Source organism: Hippoglossus hippoglossus, chromosome 6 (genome assembly GCF_009819705.1).
Source record: "Hippoglossus hippoglossus isolate fHipHip1 chromosome 6, fHipHip1.pri, whole genome shotgun sequence".
Lineage (NCBI taxonomy): Eukaryota > Metazoa > Chordata > Actinopteri > Pleuronectiformes > Pleuronectidae > Hippoglossus > Hippoglossus hippoglossus.
The window spans coordinates 1,634,164-1,656,312 of NC_047156.1; the positions used below are offsets into that span (position 1 = coordinate 1,634,164).

Here is a 22,149-nt window from a genome sequence, read left to right on the forward strand (position 1 = left end):
TTCACAGAGTGTTGGACAAACCCTGACGCAGTGCGTTTACCTGCTGGTCGGCGTGCACGGTGACGAGGTTGCTGGTCACAGGATTGACGGCGATCGCAGTGGGACAGGAGCGGTAGACGGGAACCGTGCAGTGAAGCTGCAAACACACACACACACAGGAGTTCTTCACTGAATCCTTTTGGGTTAAACCTGACAAAGGTTAATGACAGTGAGTTGAGAGCGACCTTCATCGTGTGCAGGTTGTAGACGTGGACCTCACAGGCCGTGTTCGCTGTCGCGAGCCACTTCCCGTCCTCGCTGGCGAACAGCAGGTGGACCGGCTGCCTGGAGCCTGCAGAGTAAACAGAGGCTGTGACACACTGAGCAGAGACAAGCTGCAGGGTTCAGGGAGTCTGTCTTCAACTCACCTGACTTGGGTTTGAGGGTGGAAAGGTATTTGCACTCCGACTGGTTGAGGGCGACCACGATGACGGAGGAGTGGTTCGAGGAGGCAAAGAGCTTGGAGGAGTCGGGGGAGAAGCAGAGCCGGTGCACAGAGCAAAGGCTCTTGGGTAATTTGGACACCTGGAAAGAGACGGATCAGTGAGATTCATGTTTTTCCTTGAATGAATTGACTTTTAAACCAGCAGCTTGATTAAAGTGAGCCTGGCGGTTCAGTGATGATCACGTCACCTTGGTGATGCTGATGTTGTTGTCGTCGTACTGAATTCTGTACAGACGGACGCTGGAGACGGTGGAGTAGGACATCCAGCCGCCGCACGGAGACAAGGCGCTGCAGCAGATCTGATCGTCTCCCTGCGGACGTCACAACACACAACCAGCTTCACGTTTCAATCTTCTCTTAACGACAGGAAGTGACCTCACTGAGGAGAACTTAGACGTGTGAGCTTCTGCTCGTGATGCATTAACTAAAACCTGAGTGTTTAATGAAGATTCACAAAAACAACCAAGCTATGTTCACACACACACCTTCCGCTTGAGGTGGATCAGTTTCTCTGGTTTCCTCTTCACAGGCAGACTTTCACCAGCTCGTCCTGTAAACACACAGAAACCAGAACAATAAATACACAACAAAGATCTATTCTTCTGTGTGTGTGTGTGTGTGTGTGTGTGTGTGTGTGTGTGTGTGGTGTTGTGTTTCCCTCACCGTGTCCTTCACCCTCTCCTAATCTCCACAGCTCTAAATGCTCAGGGAACTGGAAAAGCAGCAGACCTGCTTTCTTTGCACAACAAACCAGACTCCTCTGCACGGAAGGGAAGAAGAAAACCAGTCTCATGTACATGTACATGATGAGATGCAAAGAATGATATCAAATCTTTTCTTCTTAAAGTCATAAAGTACAGGAACTGGACTCACGTGAGGAAAAGCTATTTTGCGCAGTGATGACTCCAGGGTGTTCTTCTCCACCTTGTCCAGCAGGGGTCGCACTACCAGCTGGGTGTCCATACCTGATGTCATGAGAACATCGTCGTTATAAGGTTTATTGTTTTAATTATGATTCTTTTGTTTTGTTACATCAGTGATGAGACGCTAACAGGCGTCAGTGGTTTTATATATAAAACAGAAAACAGCAGGTTCAACACCGACCTCCAGAAACCACAGCCGTCTCTGTGTGGACCAGCGCCCTCACATCATGCGAGTGGTTTTTAAAGGTCCTGGTTCGGACCCACTCTTTGTCCTGCTGAGCCACAGTGGAGGAGAGGAACTGGAACTGGATGACTGTGCCCTCCGATGTCCCGGCGATAACACTGCTCTCATCCTGTTCAGCAAAAGGTTAACATCGTTTATTCTGCCGGGTCGAGAACATAACGAAGTGTCTGGAAGTTGTGTCGTAAACTTCAGTCCCACGTTTACCTGTGAAACAGCGAGAGACAGAACGTCCCACTTAGAAACCAGGTGAGTTCTGACCAGCGTTCCCGTGTGTCCGTCCCAGATCTGGACTTTTCCCGCAGAGTCGCCGCTGATGATCGTGTGGTCGGACAGGAAGACGACGCTCCAGACCACCACCTCCTGGCTCTTGGACGTCCCGACACCTCTGTCCACCAGGAGTCTGTGTGTGGCTCGACCTGAAGAGAAGAGAATCAAACTTCATCTGTAAGAACCGTGATAACAAACCAAAGTTTGTCTCATAGGGATTCAAAATGCAATACATCAAGCTGACAGTGAGCGCCCCCTGCTGGATCACCAAGACAGATGCGCTTCTGGGTTGTATATTTTAAGTAGAACAGGTCATGAGTTGTGAATACAAAGTGTCAGCCTCACTTCACAGTGATTAGACACCAGAGTCACTTCAGGATCAAATCTTCTCACCTGTTTCAGCATCAAAGATTCTGATCATGTCCATCAAACCAGCAGCGATCAGAGAACCGGCCGGGTGCCAGGACAGAGATATAATACGTCCTGGAAGATCACACACAGTTCAAATGATAAGGAAGACACACAAATACACAACTGTAGACAAAGGGATGGCTGGATGGATATTAAGAAACATCCCTGAACCAGATGTTTCTCACCTTTCTGCCGGTCCAGGTTTCTCTGAAACTGAATCTTCTTCTCTTGAATCTCGAACATCTTCACTGTCCCGTCCTCACAACCGACCTGACACAGAAAACATTCACTCTGTTAAAAACCGAGCAAGCATTGGTCCTTTGTGGAGGAATTCGAGCAACGTGAGCAAATCGAATATAAGATCCACTCGGTCTCGACTGACCGCCAGCAGGGATCCCTGGCTGTTGGCGCTGATGGTCCAGACTGGTCCTCCGTACGCCTCCACGGTGTACCTGGGCCTCAGGTTCTCCAGGTCGTACTCCGTGATCTCCCCATTCAGACCAGCAGCGAACAGACGCTGGCCCACCCAACACAGAGCCTCCACCGTCCTGCCGTCCTGTCCCGGGATCACCTGGGCACCAGAAACACATCACAGTATAAGTGTGGAGATGATACATCCAGTTTCCAGGCTGCGTTCAGACGAGGTGTAAAACATCTGGTCTGAGATCTGATCAGTGGGTCTGGTCACACCTGGTATTACAATGTGTCCTGCATGTGTCTCCTGTGATGAATATACATGTTAATATCAGGTGTGTTGTTGTGTTCGGTTCCTCCTCAGAGCAAAGTGGACGAATGACACCTGAGATAAATCTGGAGCTCTGACGCCTCCTCACAACAAATCCACTGGACACGGTCATCAGGCCAAGTTCAGACTGAACCCACTGAGCTCTCAAAGGGAGACAGAGATACACGGAGCTGCACAGGAAGGAGACTGTCCCCTGGGTTTTAAACACGCAGCTCCCTAGAGAAGCTGGTTCATGTGGAGTTGGAGCTCCTCTGTGTGTGAACCCTCAGTCTGCAGATGGTCGTGTGAACCCGGGGGGGGGGGGGTCTGGTTCCTCGGAGCTCTTACCTTCTCCTGGAAGTAGTTGTCGTTGAAGTTGAAGACCTCCACGGCTCCGTCGGCCCGGGCCAGGGCCAGCCGCTCCGAGCCGCTGTGGAAGGCCAGGGCCCGGACCGCAGCGGGCGTGTGGTCGAAGAATCGAACACGATGAACCGTGAACTCCCCCATGTCTCACTGTGGGGGGGGGGGACAGAGAAACAGAGAAACAGGTCAAACACGTGTAAAACACATGTAAACACGCTGTTCCCCCCGCGAGTTAAACCAAAACCTCCCGGTAAACACGCGGGACTTTTCATTCCCGGGTCAGAAACTTCAACGACAGTAAAAGTCAGAATAAAACGTAACGAACCGTTTGTTTTCTTTGACTTTTCCACGCAGTTTAATCCACAAACCGGAAAAACATCAGGAACCACGTTGAGCAGATCCGACCCGGAACTGATCCACCGGCAGCAGGAAACGGAAACACGTCAGAGCAGTGACGCAGCTGGCGGTAAACGCTGTTGACATCTGAGCTGGTTTGATGTTGTTGAATAACGAACCTGGATGGAACCTGTTTTAGTTAAATACTAATATTAACATTAATATAAATATCAAGCGACGTCACTTTCCTTCAGGACAATGGTTCAAATCGTCGTCAGGTAAGAACAGTGAACTAACTTCACATTAACTAAACTTTAACTTCACTTTAACTTCACATTAACTTCACATTAACTAAACTTTAACTTCACTTTAACTTCTGGTTCATCTTGATTTGCAGCAACTCACAGGAGAACTGCTTTAATTTAAATGTTATGTTATTATTTTCAGGACATTCTCGGCATCATAGAAGAGTAAAAACTGTACGTTTGTCCACGTCGTTCTTTTTAAGTAAAGATTGAGAGTAAATATAAATCATTTAAACCACAGTGAAATAGAATCATGTAGCTAAATACAAGAGGACACGTGGGAGCCACAGGCAAACAAGTTAAAAATAAAAACAGAAACAGGATTATGTGGATTTATTCAGTTTTTTAGTTTGAGTGGAAACAGAAGATTGAAGGTTGAGATAAAAACTGTATTTATGAGTTGAAACTGACACAAGATCAAGGTTAAATTAAAGTAATTTGCACTTTGTTCAATATTCACTGACCAATTTATTACCATTTATTAAATAAATATGTTTTACTTATTACTTATATTACTTTTAAAAAATGGACGTGGAACATTTGACCAGGAATCATTCATAATAACTTACAATAGAAAGATAAAACAAAAGATATTAAAAATAATAACAAAACAAACTATTTAAAAATGTTTACAGATATAAATGTATAATTCTCTTGGCATTGGTCGGTTTGACCTTTTTAATGTGTCTGTTAAGTTGAGACAAGTAATTCTTAGTGTATTCAACCAATACATGTAGTATAATAGAGATTCAGTGTTTTGTCCTTCATCATTACTCTGGACTGGTCCCATTTGAGAGAAGAATCTTTATATTATTTATTAATGTGATGATAAGTATTGAACCTTGTATGAAACAGGTAGTTTCCACCTTCACGACTCTGCTGCAGTGAAAGTCTGGAACACTTCTCGTGTCCTTTCACAAGGAGGCTTCTCTGTTTCCTCTGCTGAAGGAAGCACTGAAGCACCTTTTCTCAGCGTTGACCTCTACCAGCTCGTATCATACCAGCTTCTTCAGGTCATTTCACTCAGTAAAGAGTTGTCAGGGAGATTCGATCACAGCCGACCGCCTCCTCTCTCCAGATTGAAGCCTCTCTAGATGATTGTAGCTGACGCTGGTGTGTGTGTGTGTGTTCTCCGTCAGAGGCAGCGTGGATGGCAGCAGTCCTCCGGAGTGGCTGCTGGTGGAGCTTCAGGGAGAGATGGTGTCCAGACACAACTCCGGCCTGGCAGGAAATGTGATGGGAGACCTGCTCTACACCAAAGAGGTCAAGAGAATAATGAAAATGTCCCTTTTCAGATACTAAACTGGGCAAAGTTCTGCTTCCACCCCTTCAAGCTGGAGGCGTTTCTGAATTCTCCTTTCTTACATGATAGATACACCGATCCGTGATGAAAGTAATCGAAACAAACTCGGTTAAATATTGAAATAATTTTAAAAACATGAAATGTTTACAGATATAAATGTATAATTCTCTTGGCATTGGTCGGTTTGACCTTTTTAATGTGTCTGTTAAGTTGAGACAAGTAATTCTTAGTGTATTCAACCAATACTTATATATGTAGTATAAATTGCAGTAGTTCTACATGTCTGTCTTTGGTTTCCGACTCTTATGAATGGAAGTTTTTACCCCCTGATGGAACAGAATCATTTTACTTTAACGGTTCTGTGTTCCTCTCTCCACCAGGGGGTGCCAGTGCTGATTGTGGGACATCACATCCTGTACGGGAAGCAGGTCAAACTGGAGAAAGTCTTTGCCGTCCTCACTAAGCGTTCTGACCACGAGCAGGACACCCAGGACGCTAATGAGGATGATGTCACACAGGTTCCCATGGAGACGGACCAGCAGGGCTCCACCTCCAAGTCTTACTACGTGACGGCCATCATCAAGAGGAAGCTGATCTTTAAGACTCGCCCCAAACCCATCATCACCAATGTGCCCAAGAAGGTGTAGAGCGAGTCCCAGGGTCAGAGGTCAAAAGACTGAACCCTATGACCTTCATGGAACTGATCAGGACTGAACCTCGTGTTGATCACTGCCGTCGACCTCTGACCTGATTCCAACGAGAGACTTTTAAAGAGACTCGGACAAGTTTCCTGAGATTCTTGGAAATCAAAAGCTGTTTGAAAGGTTTTTACATTTTGAAAACAAATTATTCTAAATAAAATTGTAATAAAAGAAAGAATTCAACAGGACGAATTGATAAATTGTTATAGAATTGTTGTATTTTCATTTGCTTTTGTTTCATCTGACTGTTCGTTTGCATGATTACACAAAAACTACTGAATCGATTACCACGAAACTTGGTGAGAGGATGTGGGAGGAGTCATGAGGATGCAGCGAGACATTCATGGATCTTGTAGAAAAAATCTGAAATATTTAGAGAACTGATACGAGTGTGTGTAATTTGGTGCAGATCCAAATAAAAATCTGGATCTGGTGAATTTAAATGTGGTTTCACACAGGGACTATGTTAGTAATGATAATGACAACTGACTGAAATGTGTTAGTGAAATCACAAAAAGGCCATTTGAAGTTTTAGAAGGGAAAAACATAAACACAACAAAATGTGCGTCTGTCCCACGTACAGATGACGGAGATCTGCTCGCACCCTGTTTCCAGAACAGAAGAGTAAATGTTTGATCAGGTTCTGCTTCCTAACAGTCATAGTGATGAATAAACTGCAGCTCAGGAGGAGACCAGGGACATAAATCACAGGCTGCAGAGGGCACCCCCGCCCCTCCACGTTACAACATTACACATGATGGAGTCCTATAATAATAATAATGTTCCATTCTGGCATTAAACTAAATCTCAGGATTCAAACTATATTGTTGTAAGTGACGGCACAGAAGGAAAAAAACAAGAAGTTAATATAATCTTCCTTCAAATCAGCAAAAACATCAGAATTTCCTCTCTGGTCACAGTTTAAAATACAGCAGGTTCCTTTCAGAGCATTTGATCAAACAGCTCAGAGAAGGTTTGGTTATAAACATTTAAAAAAACGTGACCCAGTCTTGTCGCCTCCAGCGTTTTGACGCCAGTTTTGTGTGTTTTTGTTTGGAGGAGGGCGACGCCCACGTCGAGGTGAAACACCCGCAGGTAAAAAAAGAAAAGAGTTCACATGGCGAGTGAATGAACTGATTCACTGAGCTGCTGCTGCAAACACACACACACACACTCACACTCTCTCTCTAACACACACACACACACACACACACACACACACACACACTCACACTCTCTCTCTAACACACACACACACACACACACACACCCTGGAGCTTGTTTTGAAAGTCCAACCTAGAAGCACGTTGTTAAACGCTCAGTCATTATCAGTGGAACAGAGACTCGTGTGTTTTCACTCTGTGACATAATGTTGCTTTTCATTCACAGCTTCTGTAAAGACGTCTTCGCTCGGATCAGATAAAACCACGTTCACGTTCTGCTGCTGGGAAACGAGAGGGTTTAAGTTCATCAGGCAGAAACATTTCATCACACATCCAAACAGAGGGTCAACACACCAGGTGTCAGGATTTAGGTTTCTGAAAAATGCAAATAAAAGTCTTGAGCGCTGCAGCGTTATGTTAATTCTTCGTCCGAGACTCTGAACCTCGACTTGCTCCTCACAGCTGCGTCGGCGGTTTGTAAATGAAAAAGGGCTCTGTGTCGATGCACAGTAAGAAAGTGACTTAAACTGTAAAACACTCTGAGTGGTTGATAAGATCAGTCGATTTACAGCAGAACAAATAGAAGCAGGTCAGAGGTCAGATTAACTGGTGTGTCCGGTGGCCCAGTGGTTAAGATTCAGGTCCAGGTTTGATTCCAGTCAGTAGAGCACAAACCTCCACAGTCCCCTGACATTAACACAAGCCTCCGAGCTGAGGCCATATTACATCAGCTCAGCTACACGTTGGTGTTGGTGGCAGGTTTAACTTTATTTGTTTCTGTGCAAATTGCAAACACTCATATTGTAGATTTCAGTCCTCGAACCATGTTGGATATTTTATTCCCTGGGAAAAGGTAAAATAGTCAAAAACGTCCTTATCTCACGAGTGATGAATACAAATGTCCCAGTTTCCTGGAAATACTTTCAGCAGTTTCTTTATAATCCTGCTGACAAACAAACAGACGAAAGGACAGAGGTGAAAACATAACCTCCTTGGCGCAGGAAACCAAATCCTCTGCCAAAAGAAGAGAAGATGGATCTTTTTCAGTTTGGAATCAAAGTTTTGTTTCGCGGGTGAAAGGCTTCGTTCTCCTGTCGTTTATTCTGTTGTCAGATTTATAACAAACTGTTCGAGCTTCAACTGAAACTGATCCAAAGCCTGAAACTACTTAAAATGGTAACACACTGACGTTCTTCTCCCATTCATTCTTCAAAATGTATTTCTGTCCATGAATTTTAATACAGTGAACTAAAGATATCCTCAGAATATGGAAACAGCTTCAGGAGAAATGTCGATGCAGCCATTAACATTTAAATCATGGAGACGTTCCCTGTTTGGTATGAATGGACGGATTGTGTCTAAAACAGAATGCATTTTTAATGACTTAGGAAATTTCCAATATCCTGTGTTACGCAGAGAGAAAAGCAGGAAATCAAGACTCATGATCTGTGGCTTCGCTGCTCGACGAACGTTTAATGAACAGTGTGTTTCCTCGTGAAGAGTTCAAGTTTAAACGTTCACATCCGGCTCAAAGTCAAAGTAGTTTAACGGCACAGATTCAGGAAATGTCCACAGTCGTCAGTGTGATGACGCTCACACGTAAGATTTAAAAAACTGAGTTTCATCTGAAATCAGATGAAACTCAGAGAGGTCATACAGCCACGTGTCAGTAGGGGGTGCTGCAGCCCTACTTCCAGCGTCCTTGTGCGTTAGGGCCTGGTCACACATACATGAATTTTTCAGAGGTGAACCTTCGGCTTCTTGTCGGCTAAGATGCGAATAAAACATTCGCTTCCTGAGGCTTCATGTGGAGTTTGGTGAACTTTGACCTGCGATAGTTGCTTCACATTCATGTGTGTGTGACCGAGCCCTAAACCTGCTAAAGAACAAACAAACAAACAAACAAACAAACAAACAAACAAACAAACAAACAAACAAACGCTGATGAAGAATAACTTGCTTGGTGAAGGTAAATAATAAAAACATCGGAAAACAGTGGAATCAAACGTCCGATCAAAGAATCCTCTTTGGTTTTCAGTCTTTACTCGTGTTGATGCGATGAATGAACAAAGTCTGCACTTACAAATGTCCAGTTAAGACGACAGAGTCCAGTAGTAAAACTTTACTGTCACAGAAACATCATTTGGCAACTTTACAATATATAAAATGACCGTATAGTTAAAATAAAATCGCTGAATGAAACTACGCCCCCCTCTGGTGAACTGCAAGATGACCATGTCTGTACAGCAATAAGTTACAGGCTGGACACTGCTCAACAGCACCAAAAATACCCCTGCAGGTCAGAATTGTTCAGATTGTCGGTTAAATCCCAGCTGCTCCACGAAGACACGGCTGCAGCAGATGATTGTGCTGCTTACGGCCGAAGTGTCACACGACGCAGCGTCACATCCAGGAAGTGACAGAACACAGAACCTCCTGTCACATCCAGGAAGTGACAGAACACAGAACCTCCTGTCACATCCAGGAAGTGACAGAACACAGAACCTCCTGTCACATCCAGGAAGTGACAGAACACAGAACCTCCTGTCACATCCAGGAAGTGACAGAACACAGAACCTCTCCCACTCGCACTCTGAGTCTCTGTGGAGTCGCTAACTGTCGTGAAACGTACATTTAAGGGGAAAGTTTTGTTTTACAGAGCTCACATGGAAATATTTACGTAAACCACAGACTGTAAATAAAGATGGACGACACAACATTTCCCAAAATTGAGGCTAAACCATCTTGATTGCCCCCTGGTGGCTGGCTGCAGTAAAGGTCGTAAACCTCACCTCCTCCATGTTAGCAGATGAAACATTGACCAAAGTAAAAAGTCAAAAAATAAATGGTTTCTCACAGTTGGTTATTTCAGGTAGTTCTTATCACACTGAGGTTTGAATATAAATACATTTTATTATTTGAAGATATAAACCCGGGATGAAGCGTCATGATTGACAGCTGAGACTGACTCGCGATTGGTCGAGATCCCTCCTGCACAGACACTGGCTACAGATTACATCACTAGAACAAAATGGCAGCTCCCATACGTGAAATATTTTGGCTTCATTTTTGACCAGTAGCAGGAAGTGGAAACTGCTGAACGATGTGTTTTATTTGTGTAGAAGATGAAAATAGTTGATTGGACGAGCGCAGGTACTTTGGACATCGGCTCAGACTCCGCCTCCAAATGACGCCACCAGGGCTCGTGTCCAGGATCTTTTGGCTTCGGGAGGTAGTGGAGACGCGTCGTCCATCTTTCTTTACAGTCATCGGTTAAAAATGGTTTTAAGTTGCCGTCACCGTTCCTGCTCGGCACTTTCTGCTTCCAGACATGTGATATTTAAAGGATTTTAAAGTAATGTAATGAGTAGTGTAACTCACTACTTCAGTACAGAACGCTAACTGCCTCTTTCCGTGTGTAAAGAGTAACTGGATATTGCTTTTATCAGTAAACGCCTGAACTTCTCCTTTTTCTGATCGTCTCTGTAGTTTTGTGAAGATTTGTCATAAAGCACAAGGATCAATGCACATTTAATATGTTTTTAACTTAAACCAACACAAGTTTGCCTCAAGAGAATATTCACATCTATTCATTTACACTCAATCAGGTCTTGATTCTGCAGCAACTTTAAACTTGATCTGCTTTCAACGTCTGAATCCACCTGAAGTTCCCTCATCCCGTCTGGAATACAGCTGCTGGGACGAATCTGCATTTGTGTTTATAATTGTTGCTCATTTTTTAAATCACATTTTATTCCATCTTTTCTAAAATGAAGAACACTAAAACGAGTAAGAACGACCTCTTTGTCTCTTATTTTGTCACTTTTCCTGCTTTTGTATTTATTAAAAGCACAATGCTGCACCCTTCAGTCGCCTCCACAGGTAACCTGCACCCAAACATGTTCTTCTGAGCATTGTATCATCACTTTATAACCTGGTTCAGGTCCGTTTGGTTTGGTTGTTTTAAAGTGAAGCACCATTGAGGATGATATAAGTGGAAGCGCTGTGTGCATCGTCTCTCCGTCTCCCGATTGGATTGCTGCTGCTCAGATTTCAGATTCACACCTTTTTAGCACCAGTGATGAAGATGTGACGGCAGCTGGTTCACAGCTCATCGCTCCAGCAGTGCACGGGGTCGACGGAGACCTCACTGGAATCACACTGCAGTGAGATGTGGTCCCACCAGTCTCTCGGGTGAAGGGTTTATGCCTCCGCATACGCAAGGTGATACTGCTCCTCCCTCTTGTTGCAGCGCTTGGCTACGATAGCGAGGTAGAGCACCAGCAGAATGACCCAGTAGCAGGCGTAGAGTATCGTCCCTGTTATCAACAAGGCTTTCTCTGTCTCACTGAATGGCTCCTGTGTTTCGCAGTAGACGGTGTAGACTACACCTCCGAGCAGCACCATCGCCCACACTGTGACGGGCACGGCGCCAATCAGGTTGACAACGATCTTCCTGCGGCCTGAGGTGCCCCATCCCGCCTTGTTGATGGTGAGCAGGGCAAATATTTTGGCAGGGAGCAAGCTGGACATGTAGACCAGAGAGTAGAGCGACATGAAGATCATGACCAGGCTGCCGCGCAGGAAACAGGCGTAGGTGGCCTTCACCATCCCAACCAGCTGCACCGTCAATAAAAAGAGCAGGATGTTCCAGAGCCGTCCCCGGTAGAAGAGATGGATGACGGTGGCGACCAGGAAGAAGGGGAAGAAGCCGGTGACCACAGACTCGTAGGTCATCCAGAGGCTGTGCTTGTGGAACCACAGGGCGTTGTAGAGCCACTCGCGGAAGTAGGACTTGCTCCATCGAGTCTGCTGGTTGAGCCAACGCAGATACTGAGTTGGCGTCTCGGTCTGGCACTGCGACCGCGCCGTGAATTTCGTCTTGTAGCCGAAGCTGAGCACCCGGTTGGTGAGGTGGCGGTCGTCGCCGAAGCTGCACTTGGAGCCGAGGAAGGTCTGGTGGTACCAGGGCTCCAGGAAGCGCTGGAGCAAAGAGTTCCTGTACATCCCCAGGGGGCCGCTGATGCACTGGACACATCCGAAGTAGGACTGGCAGGCTCGCTCGATGTTGAAGGCCATCCAGTAGCGCACGCTGCTGAGGAAGGAGATCCACGAGTCGTACTTGTTGAGGATCTGGAGGAAGGAGAAGTGGAGAGGAGCAAGTCAGAAACAATCAAGAGGGTTAGTGGGCAGTAGAATTCCAGGTGTAATGTTGACAAGTGAAATTGTCCCGCCCCCGTTGTGGGTGTGTTAGCTTCACGTCTTTGAGAGTCCTGTACGGGTGGTTCCTTTATATGGGCTCATGCACTTCTGCCTTCCACCTCTTTATTATTACACGGGCTTCCCATCGGTGAGCTTGAGGAAAAAATATAGATAGAGATAAATATATTTCACCTGCACGTCTCCACCAACTCCTCCCACCATCGCATCTTCCTCGAGGATCTTCAGCATCTCTATGGTACATGCTGGATCCAAGACTGTGTCCGAGTCACACACCTGGAGAAAACACACAACGACAAACACACAGGGTAACAATATTAACACACACACAGACTCACACACACACACAGAGTCAGCTCATTCACAGGCCTTGGTCACGTTTCGGCTGCAGGTGTATCACTGCTGTAATTCAATGACAGAAATGAAAGGCTGCTGACAGGGATCCCAGCTGGTTCACTGTGGCTGTGCAGCACCAGGGTCGGGGGGGGGGGGTTTGACCTTTGACCTTTGACCCACTGTAAGGGTTCAGCGGTCGTGTAACAGCTGGAGGAACAAGCGGGTCGTCCAGCGCAGATCCATCAGTTTGGAATGTGAAGAACTAAACTCTTCATATTGTCAGTGTTGATTTACACTTGACTTTAGGACGACTTCTACAACTTCTACATTCATATTCATACAAATTAAATTTAGAATAAGATTAAAATTAGTTTTATAATTGTTGCCCGAGCAGCGAGTCCCTCACACCCCAGCACCACAATTAAATAAAGTTATGATTGTCATAACACAGCAGCACAGACACAGATCAGAGATCAAATCAGCGTGAGGATGAATACAAATCAGTTTCCTCTCAACACTTTGTGTAATGTGATTATTTTTGTCTCAGCCGCTCAAACTTTTCATCGATGTTTCATCGATGCTTAATGGAAACGTTTTGGTTCCGACTCACAAAACTATGTTATCTATCACGAGAGAGAAAAACTTTGAAGACAACGTGTTGACATTTAGTTTCTACTCAGATCACAGGTGTGTTGGAGCAATTTCCTCGGTGGTCACTAGGGGGCACTGTGGGTAAACAAGGTGTCTACACAAAGAGTGATTGATAAAACAGTACACTGAGGTCTGTGACTGCCAAAATATCTTGATCGCCCCCTGGTGACTGGTTGCAGTATAGATAAAAACTTTGCCTCCCCCACGTTAGCAGATGGGACACCAAATTCAAAAATACACTTTACATAAATGTTTGTCAAAGATGGTTTCTTGTTCTTATCACACTGATAACGAGGCGATACATCATGATTGACAGCTGAGACTGAGCTCATGAAATCAACCTCGTTACCACGGCGACACGACCACTGCACAGACTCTGGCTGCATACGACATCATCAGTGTAAAATGGCAGCGCCCCATGTGTGCAGAACTGTATTATAATAGCTTAATAATTAATTGATAACTAAATTGAAGTTCATGTGCAGTCCGTGTTCGTCTGCGTTCCAGAAACCTAGTTATGGAATTATTCTAAACTAACGCACGCCATGAAGTCCCTTTGTTTCCAAGTGTGCAACATTTACAATCTCCACAGAGAATTCAGAGAGTCCAAAATGGAAACACGCCATCGACAGCAGAGCCATTTATACATTAGTGAACAAACAGGCAGATGGTGCAGCACCATGTGTTCGCTCACTCTGTCAATGTTTGTCGCGTTTGTAGAAGAAGAGTGGAGCCGTTATGAAGAGTAGAGTTTGTCTGCTCACGTGAATCTGGACATTTATTCATTTCATTGTAGGATTTTTAATTCACTTCTGAGACAACGAATCTAAACAGAAATCACTGCATCCGTGGAATTTCTGGATTTATACATCCTCTAATCTATCTATCTATCTATCTATCTATCCGTCTTTCTATCTATCTATCTATCTATCTATCTATCTATCTATCTATCTATCCATCTATCTATCTATCTATCTCTCTATCTATCTATCTATCTATCTATCTATCTATCTATCTCTCTATCTCTCTATCTCTCTCTCTATCTATCTATCCATCCATCTATCTCTCTATCTCTCTCTCTATCTATCTATCCATCCATCTATCTATCTATCTATCACTAACATTCTTGTGCTGCAGATTCTTTTCTGTTTTCTCTAAAGTCAGACGTACAGAACGTGCTCTCTCTCTCTTTTCTTACCTGCATGTAGTCCACACTGTCTCCCAGCGCTTTAAAGGCCGTGTACATCACCTCTCGTTTCCCCCCCCCACTCCTGCATGACGCAGGAGTATCGACAGCCTCTGACCAGCCGAGCAACTCGTGCCGCCTCCTCCATGTGCACGGTGCTCCTCCCCCCGCCGCTGACGCCTCCTCCTCCGCTCCCATCGCTGTGGTAGTTGCCCTTCCACACCAGACTGCCCGCCTGGTCCGCGCCCCCCATCACCTCCTGGAAAATGTCCATCATGTATCGGTCCTCGGGCCGGTTCCCATCCACCACCAGCACCACCTTCAGGCCCGGGAAGGAGATCCGACGGATGCTGCGCAGGCACTTCCTCAGGTAGTCCGGGTCCTCCTGGAAGGCGGCGATGCAGAGCGCCACGGAGCGGCGGAGGTGCTGAGGCCGAGCGGGGCTCCTCATCCGCCGATGCTCCAGGAAGGCGAAGAGGCTCTGAAGGAAGAGGTGGAGGGAGAGGAAGGCGCCGTACAGGCCAAATGAAAGGTGGTGCTGCTCAGTGTGGATGAACTGGTAACCTTTGAATCAAAGACACACGGGGGGAAATTAGTTTTAAGAAACAAGACCGTCACTTGTTTTAATTCTCATAAACATGCTCCTTCATGTCTGTTAACCTGTGACGTAGGCCAGCAGGATGGTGAAGAGGACCACCGCAGCGAAAAGGGTGGTCACCACGATGTTCAGCGTATTCCTGCAGCGGGAGGGCATCTGCAGGAGGAGGAGGAGGAAGAGGAGAATCAGGGAGGAAGAGGAGCCAGCTCTGTCCTTGTTAGATCTTAGTGCAGCATTAGACACCAAAGACCATCACATACCAGCCTCAGATCGTTTAAATCATATCTATCACATAGATTTCACTTTTTACAAATAACAATGAGACATCTGTGCACAACAAAGTTAATCGCAGGGTTCCTCAGGGTTCTGTACTCGGCCCAATTCTATTTACCTTACTCATGCATCCATTAGGAAATATCGGGAAACATCATACATGTTCAAAGGTTTTTGTTTTGGTAGTTTTTCCTCACTTGAGGGTTAATGGAGGATGTTGCATCTTCCTAAGTTTTGGGAAGGAGTAGAACTTCCCACGTGAGGAGGCTGAGCTCGTTATCCAGAACAGCAACGGTCCAGTATCAACACAGACAGGTTACACATGTGAGACGAGAGCCTGTGGACTAAGAAAGCTTGTAACTCCTCAATAGTTGACCCAAGTGTCATTTCCTGTTTTGCTTTTTTCCCACTGTAAAACCTTTCATCAGCCTCGGACGACTGAAAACACACCAGCCACTGACATCATGGAGAAACAGCTCGAGAGGCAACAGACACGTTCACACCAACTGTTACTATAACTAATTCATTTGTCCAATTTCAAGTTCTGCTGCTGCTGCTGCTCCTGCTTTCAGGAGGAAACTCTATCAATTACTTTTATTGAGGTTAAAGCACTGAAGCTGCTTCGGGACGTGAACTGAGGTCCAGACGTTTTCCTGAAGGGGCTGCATGTGAGAACGAGTCAGGAACTTTCCTGCCACCCTCTGGTAAAACGTCCGGAAAATATCTGAGTGAGTCCTTGAGAGGAAGAAAACAAGTGGGCGTGTTGATGACGTTTCAGGAATCGAACACAGACACCGACCAAAACGTCAACTTGCAAAGAAAACTACATCTGAGAGGTTTTGGTGACAAGGGCCTGGAATTTATACGTCAAGTTACCGGAGTTTGTTTTTCACTTATAAAAAATGCAGCAGCAGATTGTTTGTGTCAAACATTCGGGAAGAAGTGTTTTTATTTAACTAACTCCGACATTATTACATTCAGCTCCTCTGGATAACTTCAGTTAATATCTGGACTTCAGTGCAGATTGAACTTGCTTCAAATGGAAGAATTTACAAACGAACACTTCCTGAATGTCTGTTCTCGTCTCCTTCCTCTCGTCTTCCTCCCTCAGCCCCCCCCCCCCCCCCCCCCTCCCTCTCCCCAGGTTAATAGCTCTAAATAAAGGCCCGTCAGGATTTGGCCGGTGCTCAGGAGCAGTTGAACCAGAGGAACAATCCCGTCCTTTCATTAATGAAATTACCTCCTGCCCTCACCTGGCCAGGCCCAGGCAGCAGAGACAGACTGATGTTTATATCCGTGCACTCACATTTATCCAGCGCTCTGATGTGGACGTACAAATTTACATTTACTGGCACAGAATCACTTCCCCCACGTATCTGCAGGAGGAACTGTCTTGTGATTCTCAAATCCTGACAGAAAAGGAGATTTAGTAAATTGACGGTTTGGGGTTTGTTTTCATGTGTCATCACATCAATTACAGGTTTCCACTGACGGTATTTTATTACCTCCGCCAAGGAGGTTACATTTTCACCCCGGTCCGTTTGTTTGATTACACAAAACATACATTTCCATGAAACTCTGTGAAAGATGGAACGTAGGCCCAGAAAGAACCGGTTCAGTTTAGGATGGATCCAGGAATTTACTTCACGTGAAATAGATGTTTTTTCACATTTTCACCAATTTCCCAGGATATAGTTCATGGATCTTGATTTAAAAAAGATTCAGGCATAGTTAAGGGACTGAATTCTATGAGTGTGACCAATACAAATACAATTCTGGATCTCGTGGACTTAAATGTGGTTTCAACAGCCTGGCAGAAACACATTTAGCTGCAGAGTAGTTATCGTATTCTGTAATATTGCAGGATATTTGCTGAGGTTTGCAGTCGACTGTTTTCCATTCATTCTCTCCTTTTCTGTTTGGGATTTTGTTTTCCCGGTAATAACTTTATCTGTTCTGTAACTGTGTTCAGGCCTTAATTATAATTTAAATTGAATTATAAGGTTTTATTGGCCCTGGTTGTAAAAAGTGTGTCCTCTGCTTCAACCTCTACACAAAGGAGGAGACTGGAAATAGGACAAGATGGTGAATGTCCCTTTGTACAAGGAAGGTCCTCCAAACTAGATTGATGATGAATTGCCAACCAGCAGCAGATGTCAAGGATCATAGGTTCATATCACGAGCTGTGTCCCTGTGACAGTTACCGATTCTGCTGTTTGGAGTTTAAAAGCGAAATCTCTTTTCAGAACCACTGTCCCTGCTCCTCCAGACAATCTGCACAACACACTGTCAGTCGGCCCCGTTTCTTTGGTGGAAAGCATCGTCATGGATATTTTTGCAGTTTTTCCTGTTGGGATTTTGTGCCGCAGACAAAAGAGTCTCCGCTCAGTGTGAGATCTGCGCTGGAGTTTGGCAGCTGAGGCGATGTGGTCTGAAAGCCCCGGGGCCACGGAGCAGATAACGAGCGGACAGTAGCGTGGACTCTTTGATTAGAGGGCCACAGTCTCGGGAAGGGGTCGTTGTCATGTTGGGAGCTGGGATTAGTGAGCGACAGTGGGGGGGTGCAGGAGCAATTAGGCCCCAGGTTACATCTGCCATTCTGCACCACTGACTCCAGCACAGTGCGGGAAAAGTACGTAGCACCTTTTACTGACTGAATAATCAAAGCTTTATAATTTATAATGCACAAAGAACACGATTACCTTGGTCATCATAAAAAACGTCCTCGTCGTGTCCTGAAACCTGAAGCTGTAAAGTTTCCCCACAGATCCTCAGTGAATATTAAAGAGATGCCGGCTGCAGCCAAGCCTGTGGACATGTGGTCCAAGTGTTCAGGTCTAGGTCATGAAGCTGTCCAGGACCAGGTCTGCATTTTACAAACGGATCCAGGAGGCAGAAATATCCAAATTCCCAACAGGGCACAATACTTATAAAGATATTTGTTTAAAAAAAGGTAAAGAAAAGAGTTATTCCAGAGTGAATCAACATCTGCAGGTTAAATCTGTGATAATATTCCCAGCGGTTCCCCGGAGTGGCAGAGCCTCATGGGAAGAGTTCCCTGCATCCATCGGACTGAATAAGCTGAGAGTTCAGGTGAGGAGGAGGAGGAGGAGGAGGAGAAGGAGGAGTCGGGGGTGTTGCTGAATGATGGTTTGGACTCGGGACAGAGGAGGGACGGGAAGCAGGGAGGGGGGGTGGAGGAGGATAGAAGACGTTAGGAAACAGGCCATGAAGGAGACAAGGACTCATGTGTCATCACTACTTAACGAAATAAAGATGGATGACACGTCTCCACTTCCTCCTACTTTCCAGGAATGAAGCCAAAATATCCTGGACAGACGAACTAGCCCCGCCCATGTTGTATAATTAGTGTGAATAAAGATGGACGACATGACAGCTCCCAAAAGTGAAGCCAAATCCTCTTGATCGCCTCCTGGTGGCCGGCTGCACTTAGGGCATAAACCCCGCCTCCTCCATGTTAGCAGATGGGACACAGACCAAACTAAAAAGTTAAAATATACAAAAAATAACTGTTTGTCAAAGATGTTTTTTGTTATTTCAGGTCGTTCTTATCACACTGATGTTTGTTCCTGATCAGTTTGGTTTTAATTAGTTATTTGATGATGTAAAAAACAGGCTGACACGTCGTGATTGACAGCTGACTCATGTTTTTAGTATAAATCAAAATATTTCCATGTTTGATTGAGTTAATCCGTAAATACTCAGATTAGATTAGATTTTTTGTAATCCAATGGATTAGCTCGCAAATTCTAAAACAGTAACTGATGATGTCATCAGGGCCCAATGGCATCATGTTTACTATGTCCACGAGGAGTCCGTATGAACGCCGCCCTCTAGTGGCGACCTCACAACTCAGAGATTCAGGAAGATAATTTTTAATTAGATGGTGAGTTAATAACTTTTAGTCGTATAGTTTTTTCTTCCTTGAATTTCCAGCAGTTGTGGAGGAAATCAAAGTTCAGACGGACGGAGCTAATGATTCGCTGATCTGAGAGCTGCCATAACACCCTGGTCAAACCAGAGCAGGAAATAAAGAGGGAGAATCAACATTTCTCATTTGTTGAGAAAACGTAGGCTCGTTTTAATCTTCATCACTTCACCTGATGCAGCCCGACAAACCTCAGCAGGTTTACATGAAGGACACAGTCACTTTCTCCTCTTCCTCAGGCAGGTCCAGCTCGGCAGTGATGCCATGGAAAAACCAAACAGGCCGAGCACTTTCCTCCAGAGACGCCAGCAGACGACAAACGGCCGCAGCTGAGGCGTTCGTTTCCCAACCGTTACGTCCAAGAGCAGCATATGGAGAAGACGCCAGAGGCAACACAGGCTCAATAGAGACACACAGACACACACACACACACACACACAGACACACAAAGACACACAAAGACACACAAAGACACACACACACCTATTCTCCAGGTTTTACAGCTTCCATCAGCAGCAGTTTTCTTTACCTTCTTCAGCCTCGTTGAGGAGATTATTAAACTTAAAAAGGTAGATTTTCTCTCCCCCACTCTCTCGTCTAACTCAGCTCAAAGGTCACTTATTCCAAATTTAGTCAAACTTTCCGTTCAGTCCCTCCTGAGCACGTTCGTCTCTCGGTGAATAGTTTCATTCATTCCCTTTTCCCCAACCGTCACATCATCCTGCAGCTTTACTCACATTTCAACCTGATCTTCACTAAATCTCATCAGATATTAATTCTAAACCTTCTTGTCTCTCTGTTTTTTTTCCAGTTGAATTTACATTGTACGGATATCGTCTCTTAGTGCAAAGCATCTAATTAAAGGCTTTACCTTCCTGAGCCAGTGGACCCTCGGTCTCGGTCTTCCCCTCAGATCTCAGTCAGCCTGGTGCGTCCGTCCAGCCCTCTCCCCTCCTCAGCACAGCACGCTCCTTGTTCCGTCCCCCTCCTTCCACCAGCTCACACTACATCTTTATTCCAGCTTCTTAATTCAGGAGATGCCACATACAAATATACAGCCGGCAGCTTAAACCACCACCCTCCACCACTTCTCAGGGCCGGCCTCCCCGCCGCCTGCTCCTCCTCCTCCGCCGCTGCCTCCTCCCTCGGTCCACCAGGACTGTCCCAGGGCATGAAGCCCCCCCGGCCTGTGATGTGATCAGAGGTGCTCAGCCAGCAGCTGATGCTGGAGCAGATTTACGTCTGTAGATGACAGGTTGGCGGCAGCGGCTCGTCTGCTCTCTGCCTCCGATGTTCTCCATCCCGGCTCTTGATTTCCACCATGCGCCCGGGGTCACCGGCAGTGAAGGAGAAGATGGAGGGCCAAATCTGCCTGAGCTTGATCCCGTCCTCGTCCCTCAAGTGTGATTTCCTCTTTGTCCCCTGCAGTGAGCCGTCCCCAGGTCTGGAGCAGCCTCTCCTCCTCTGTCCTGTGCTGCAGTATCAGCAGCGCTCTGCATCCCATTTGAGTCTAAATCCTTCTCTCCCTCTCTCCTCGCTCGGCGGGCTGGCCGGCATATCCAACACTGCTGAGCTGCTCCTCCACACCTCCTCTCTCTGTCTCCTTTAACCCCCCCTTTCTCCTCGCTCCCCTCCTCTCCCTCAGCACCCCACTTAGCTGCCTATCTCTCTGCAATGCAGCCGGCAGTCTACCAACAAGCCCGGGGACTGTTTGACCGGAGCCCCCCTCTCCTCTCCTCCTCTCCGCCCGGCTCAAAGCATCCTTTATGGGCTTATTTACCTTCCCTCCCTCCCTCTCCTCCCTCTCCTCCCCGGCTGAGCTGCTGACATCCTGCAGGTTCCACGGCCGTGCCGAGCTGGCAGCCTGAGACGAATCGCAGAACGCCGCTGGGAATCGATACGCGGCTGCCAGAGCCACTCAAACGCATTTCATTGAAGTCAGGTAATAGAAAAGCACGTAACTTAAAACAAAAGACTCTCCGGAGGAAACGAGGCTGAAGACGCTTGTAGTCTCCTCCACGTTCTCCTCTGTGGCTCGCTGGCGGACCGTGACCTCTCAGGGCTTCAGCACACGTCCAGACTTTTACACCCCAGAGCAGGGAAAGATGCAAATCTGCTGGATCTGACATTTCCTGACATGATGCAACATGATAGTATAATCTTTTAAAATATGGAATAATGCTTCTGCAGAAATACATGTGAACGTCTTTGCCAGGTGAGGTCACAGAGGCCGACAGGAGGCAAAGCTCGCACCTCCCAAATCTCCACGATACCTTATTGATAACAGAGAATTTCTAACAAAGGGAGAACTCACTCTCTCATAACCACCAGGGGGCGCTCTCAAGGTGGCTCCAGAATGACTGGGGGGAGCTACAGCTCTAAAATGCAACGTTTATGGGGTGAAACTAAATCTTTATATGTGGTTGAAACAGTAAATATAGTTCTATTAGATAAGTGATAACCGTATCCCAGGATTCATTGCGCTTCGGTGGCGACTTGTTTTTCAAAGCGGTAACGGCGTCAGAAAGCGAGGAGACGGTCAACGCTCGAGTATCAGACCTCAACTCAACGTGACCGCTGGTACAAGTTAAAAAACCAAAGAGCGATAAAAACTTTCTTGTCGTTTCCAACTTCAGCCGTGTTGCTAGGCGACAGCAACATGGGAGGGGCGAGCTGGTGACGATTTTAAGAGACACTGTAAAGAAAGATGGA

The 22,149-nt window shown here is 46.0% G+C and overlaps 3 protein-coding genes across 3 annotated transcripts in view; 1 reads left to right on the forward strand and 2 right to left on the reverse strand.

Moving 5' to 3' along the window:
- The window catches only part of utp4 (UTP4 small subunit processome component), a 5,078-nt gene extending 1,194 nt beyond the window's left edge, over positions 1–3,884 (reverse strand). The window contains exons 1-14 of the mRNA XM_034588669.1: positions 3,742–3,884; positions 3,402–3,566; positions 2,712–2,900; positions 2,515–2,599; positions 2,312–2,401; positions 1,856–2,067; positions 1,589–1,760; positions 1,358–1,449; positions 1,148–1,244; positions 970–1,034; positions 673–795; positions 408–564; positions 225–331; positions 41–136 (exon numbers count right to left, since the gene is read on the reverse strand). Of these exons, the coding sequence (XP_034444560.1) occupies positions 41–136; positions 225–331; positions 408–564; positions 673–795; positions 970–1,034; positions 1,148–1,244; positions 1,358–1,449; positions 1,589–1,760; positions 1,856–2,067; positions 2,312–2,401; positions 2,515–2,599; positions 2,712–2,900; positions 3,402–3,560 (1,644 nt within the window). The 5' untranslated portion in view covers positions 3,561–3,566; positions 3,742–3,884. The remainder of the gene's footprint in view (positions 1–40; positions 137–224; positions 332–407; positions 565–672; positions 796–969; positions 1,035–1,147; positions 1,245–1,357; positions 1,450–1,588; positions 1,761–1,855; positions 2,068–2,311; positions 2,402–2,514; positions 2,600–2,711; positions 2,901–3,401; positions 3,567–3,741) is intronic.
- chtf8 (CTF8, chromosome transmission fidelity factor 8 homolog (S. cerevisiae)) lies at positions 3,871–6,249 on the forward strand. The gene is made up of 3 exons (XM_034588671.1): positions 3,871–4,030; positions 5,197–5,320; positions 5,741–6,249. The coding sequence occupies exons 1-3, from the start codon at positions 4,011–4,013 to the stop codon at positions 6,005–6,007; spliced, it is 411 nt and encodes a 136-aa protein (XP_034444562.1). The 5' UTR covers positions 3,871–4,010; the 3' UTR covers positions 6,008–6,249.
- A 2,786-nt stretch (positions 6,250–9,035) lies between these two features.
- On the reverse strand, positions 9,036–21,188 carry has3 (hyaluronan synthase 3). The gene is given in 7 exon segments (XM_034588410.1): positions 9,036–9,046; positions 10,133–12,357; positions 12,619–12,720; positions 14,630–14,695; positions 14,697–15,181; positions 15,278–15,371; positions 20,309–21,188. Coding segments are annotated over 5 exon segments (1,677 nt in total). The 5' UTR covers positions 20,309–21,188; the 3' UTR covers positions 9,036–9,046; positions 10,133–11,427.
- Between the last annotated feature and the right edge of the window lie 961 nt (positions 21,189–22,149).

Coding starts and splice junctions, on each gene's coding strand:
- chtf8 (XM_034588671.1), top strand. CDS start 4,011: ATGGTTCAAATCGTCGTCAG. Junction 4,031..5,196: donor ATGGTTCAAATCGTCGTCAG/GTAAGAACAGTG, acceptor GTTCTCCGTCAG/AGGCAGCGTGGATGGCAGCA. Junction 5,321..5,740: donor ACCTGCTCTACACCAAAGAG/GTCAAGAGAATA, acceptor TCTCTCCACCAG/GGGGTGCCAGTGCTGATTGT.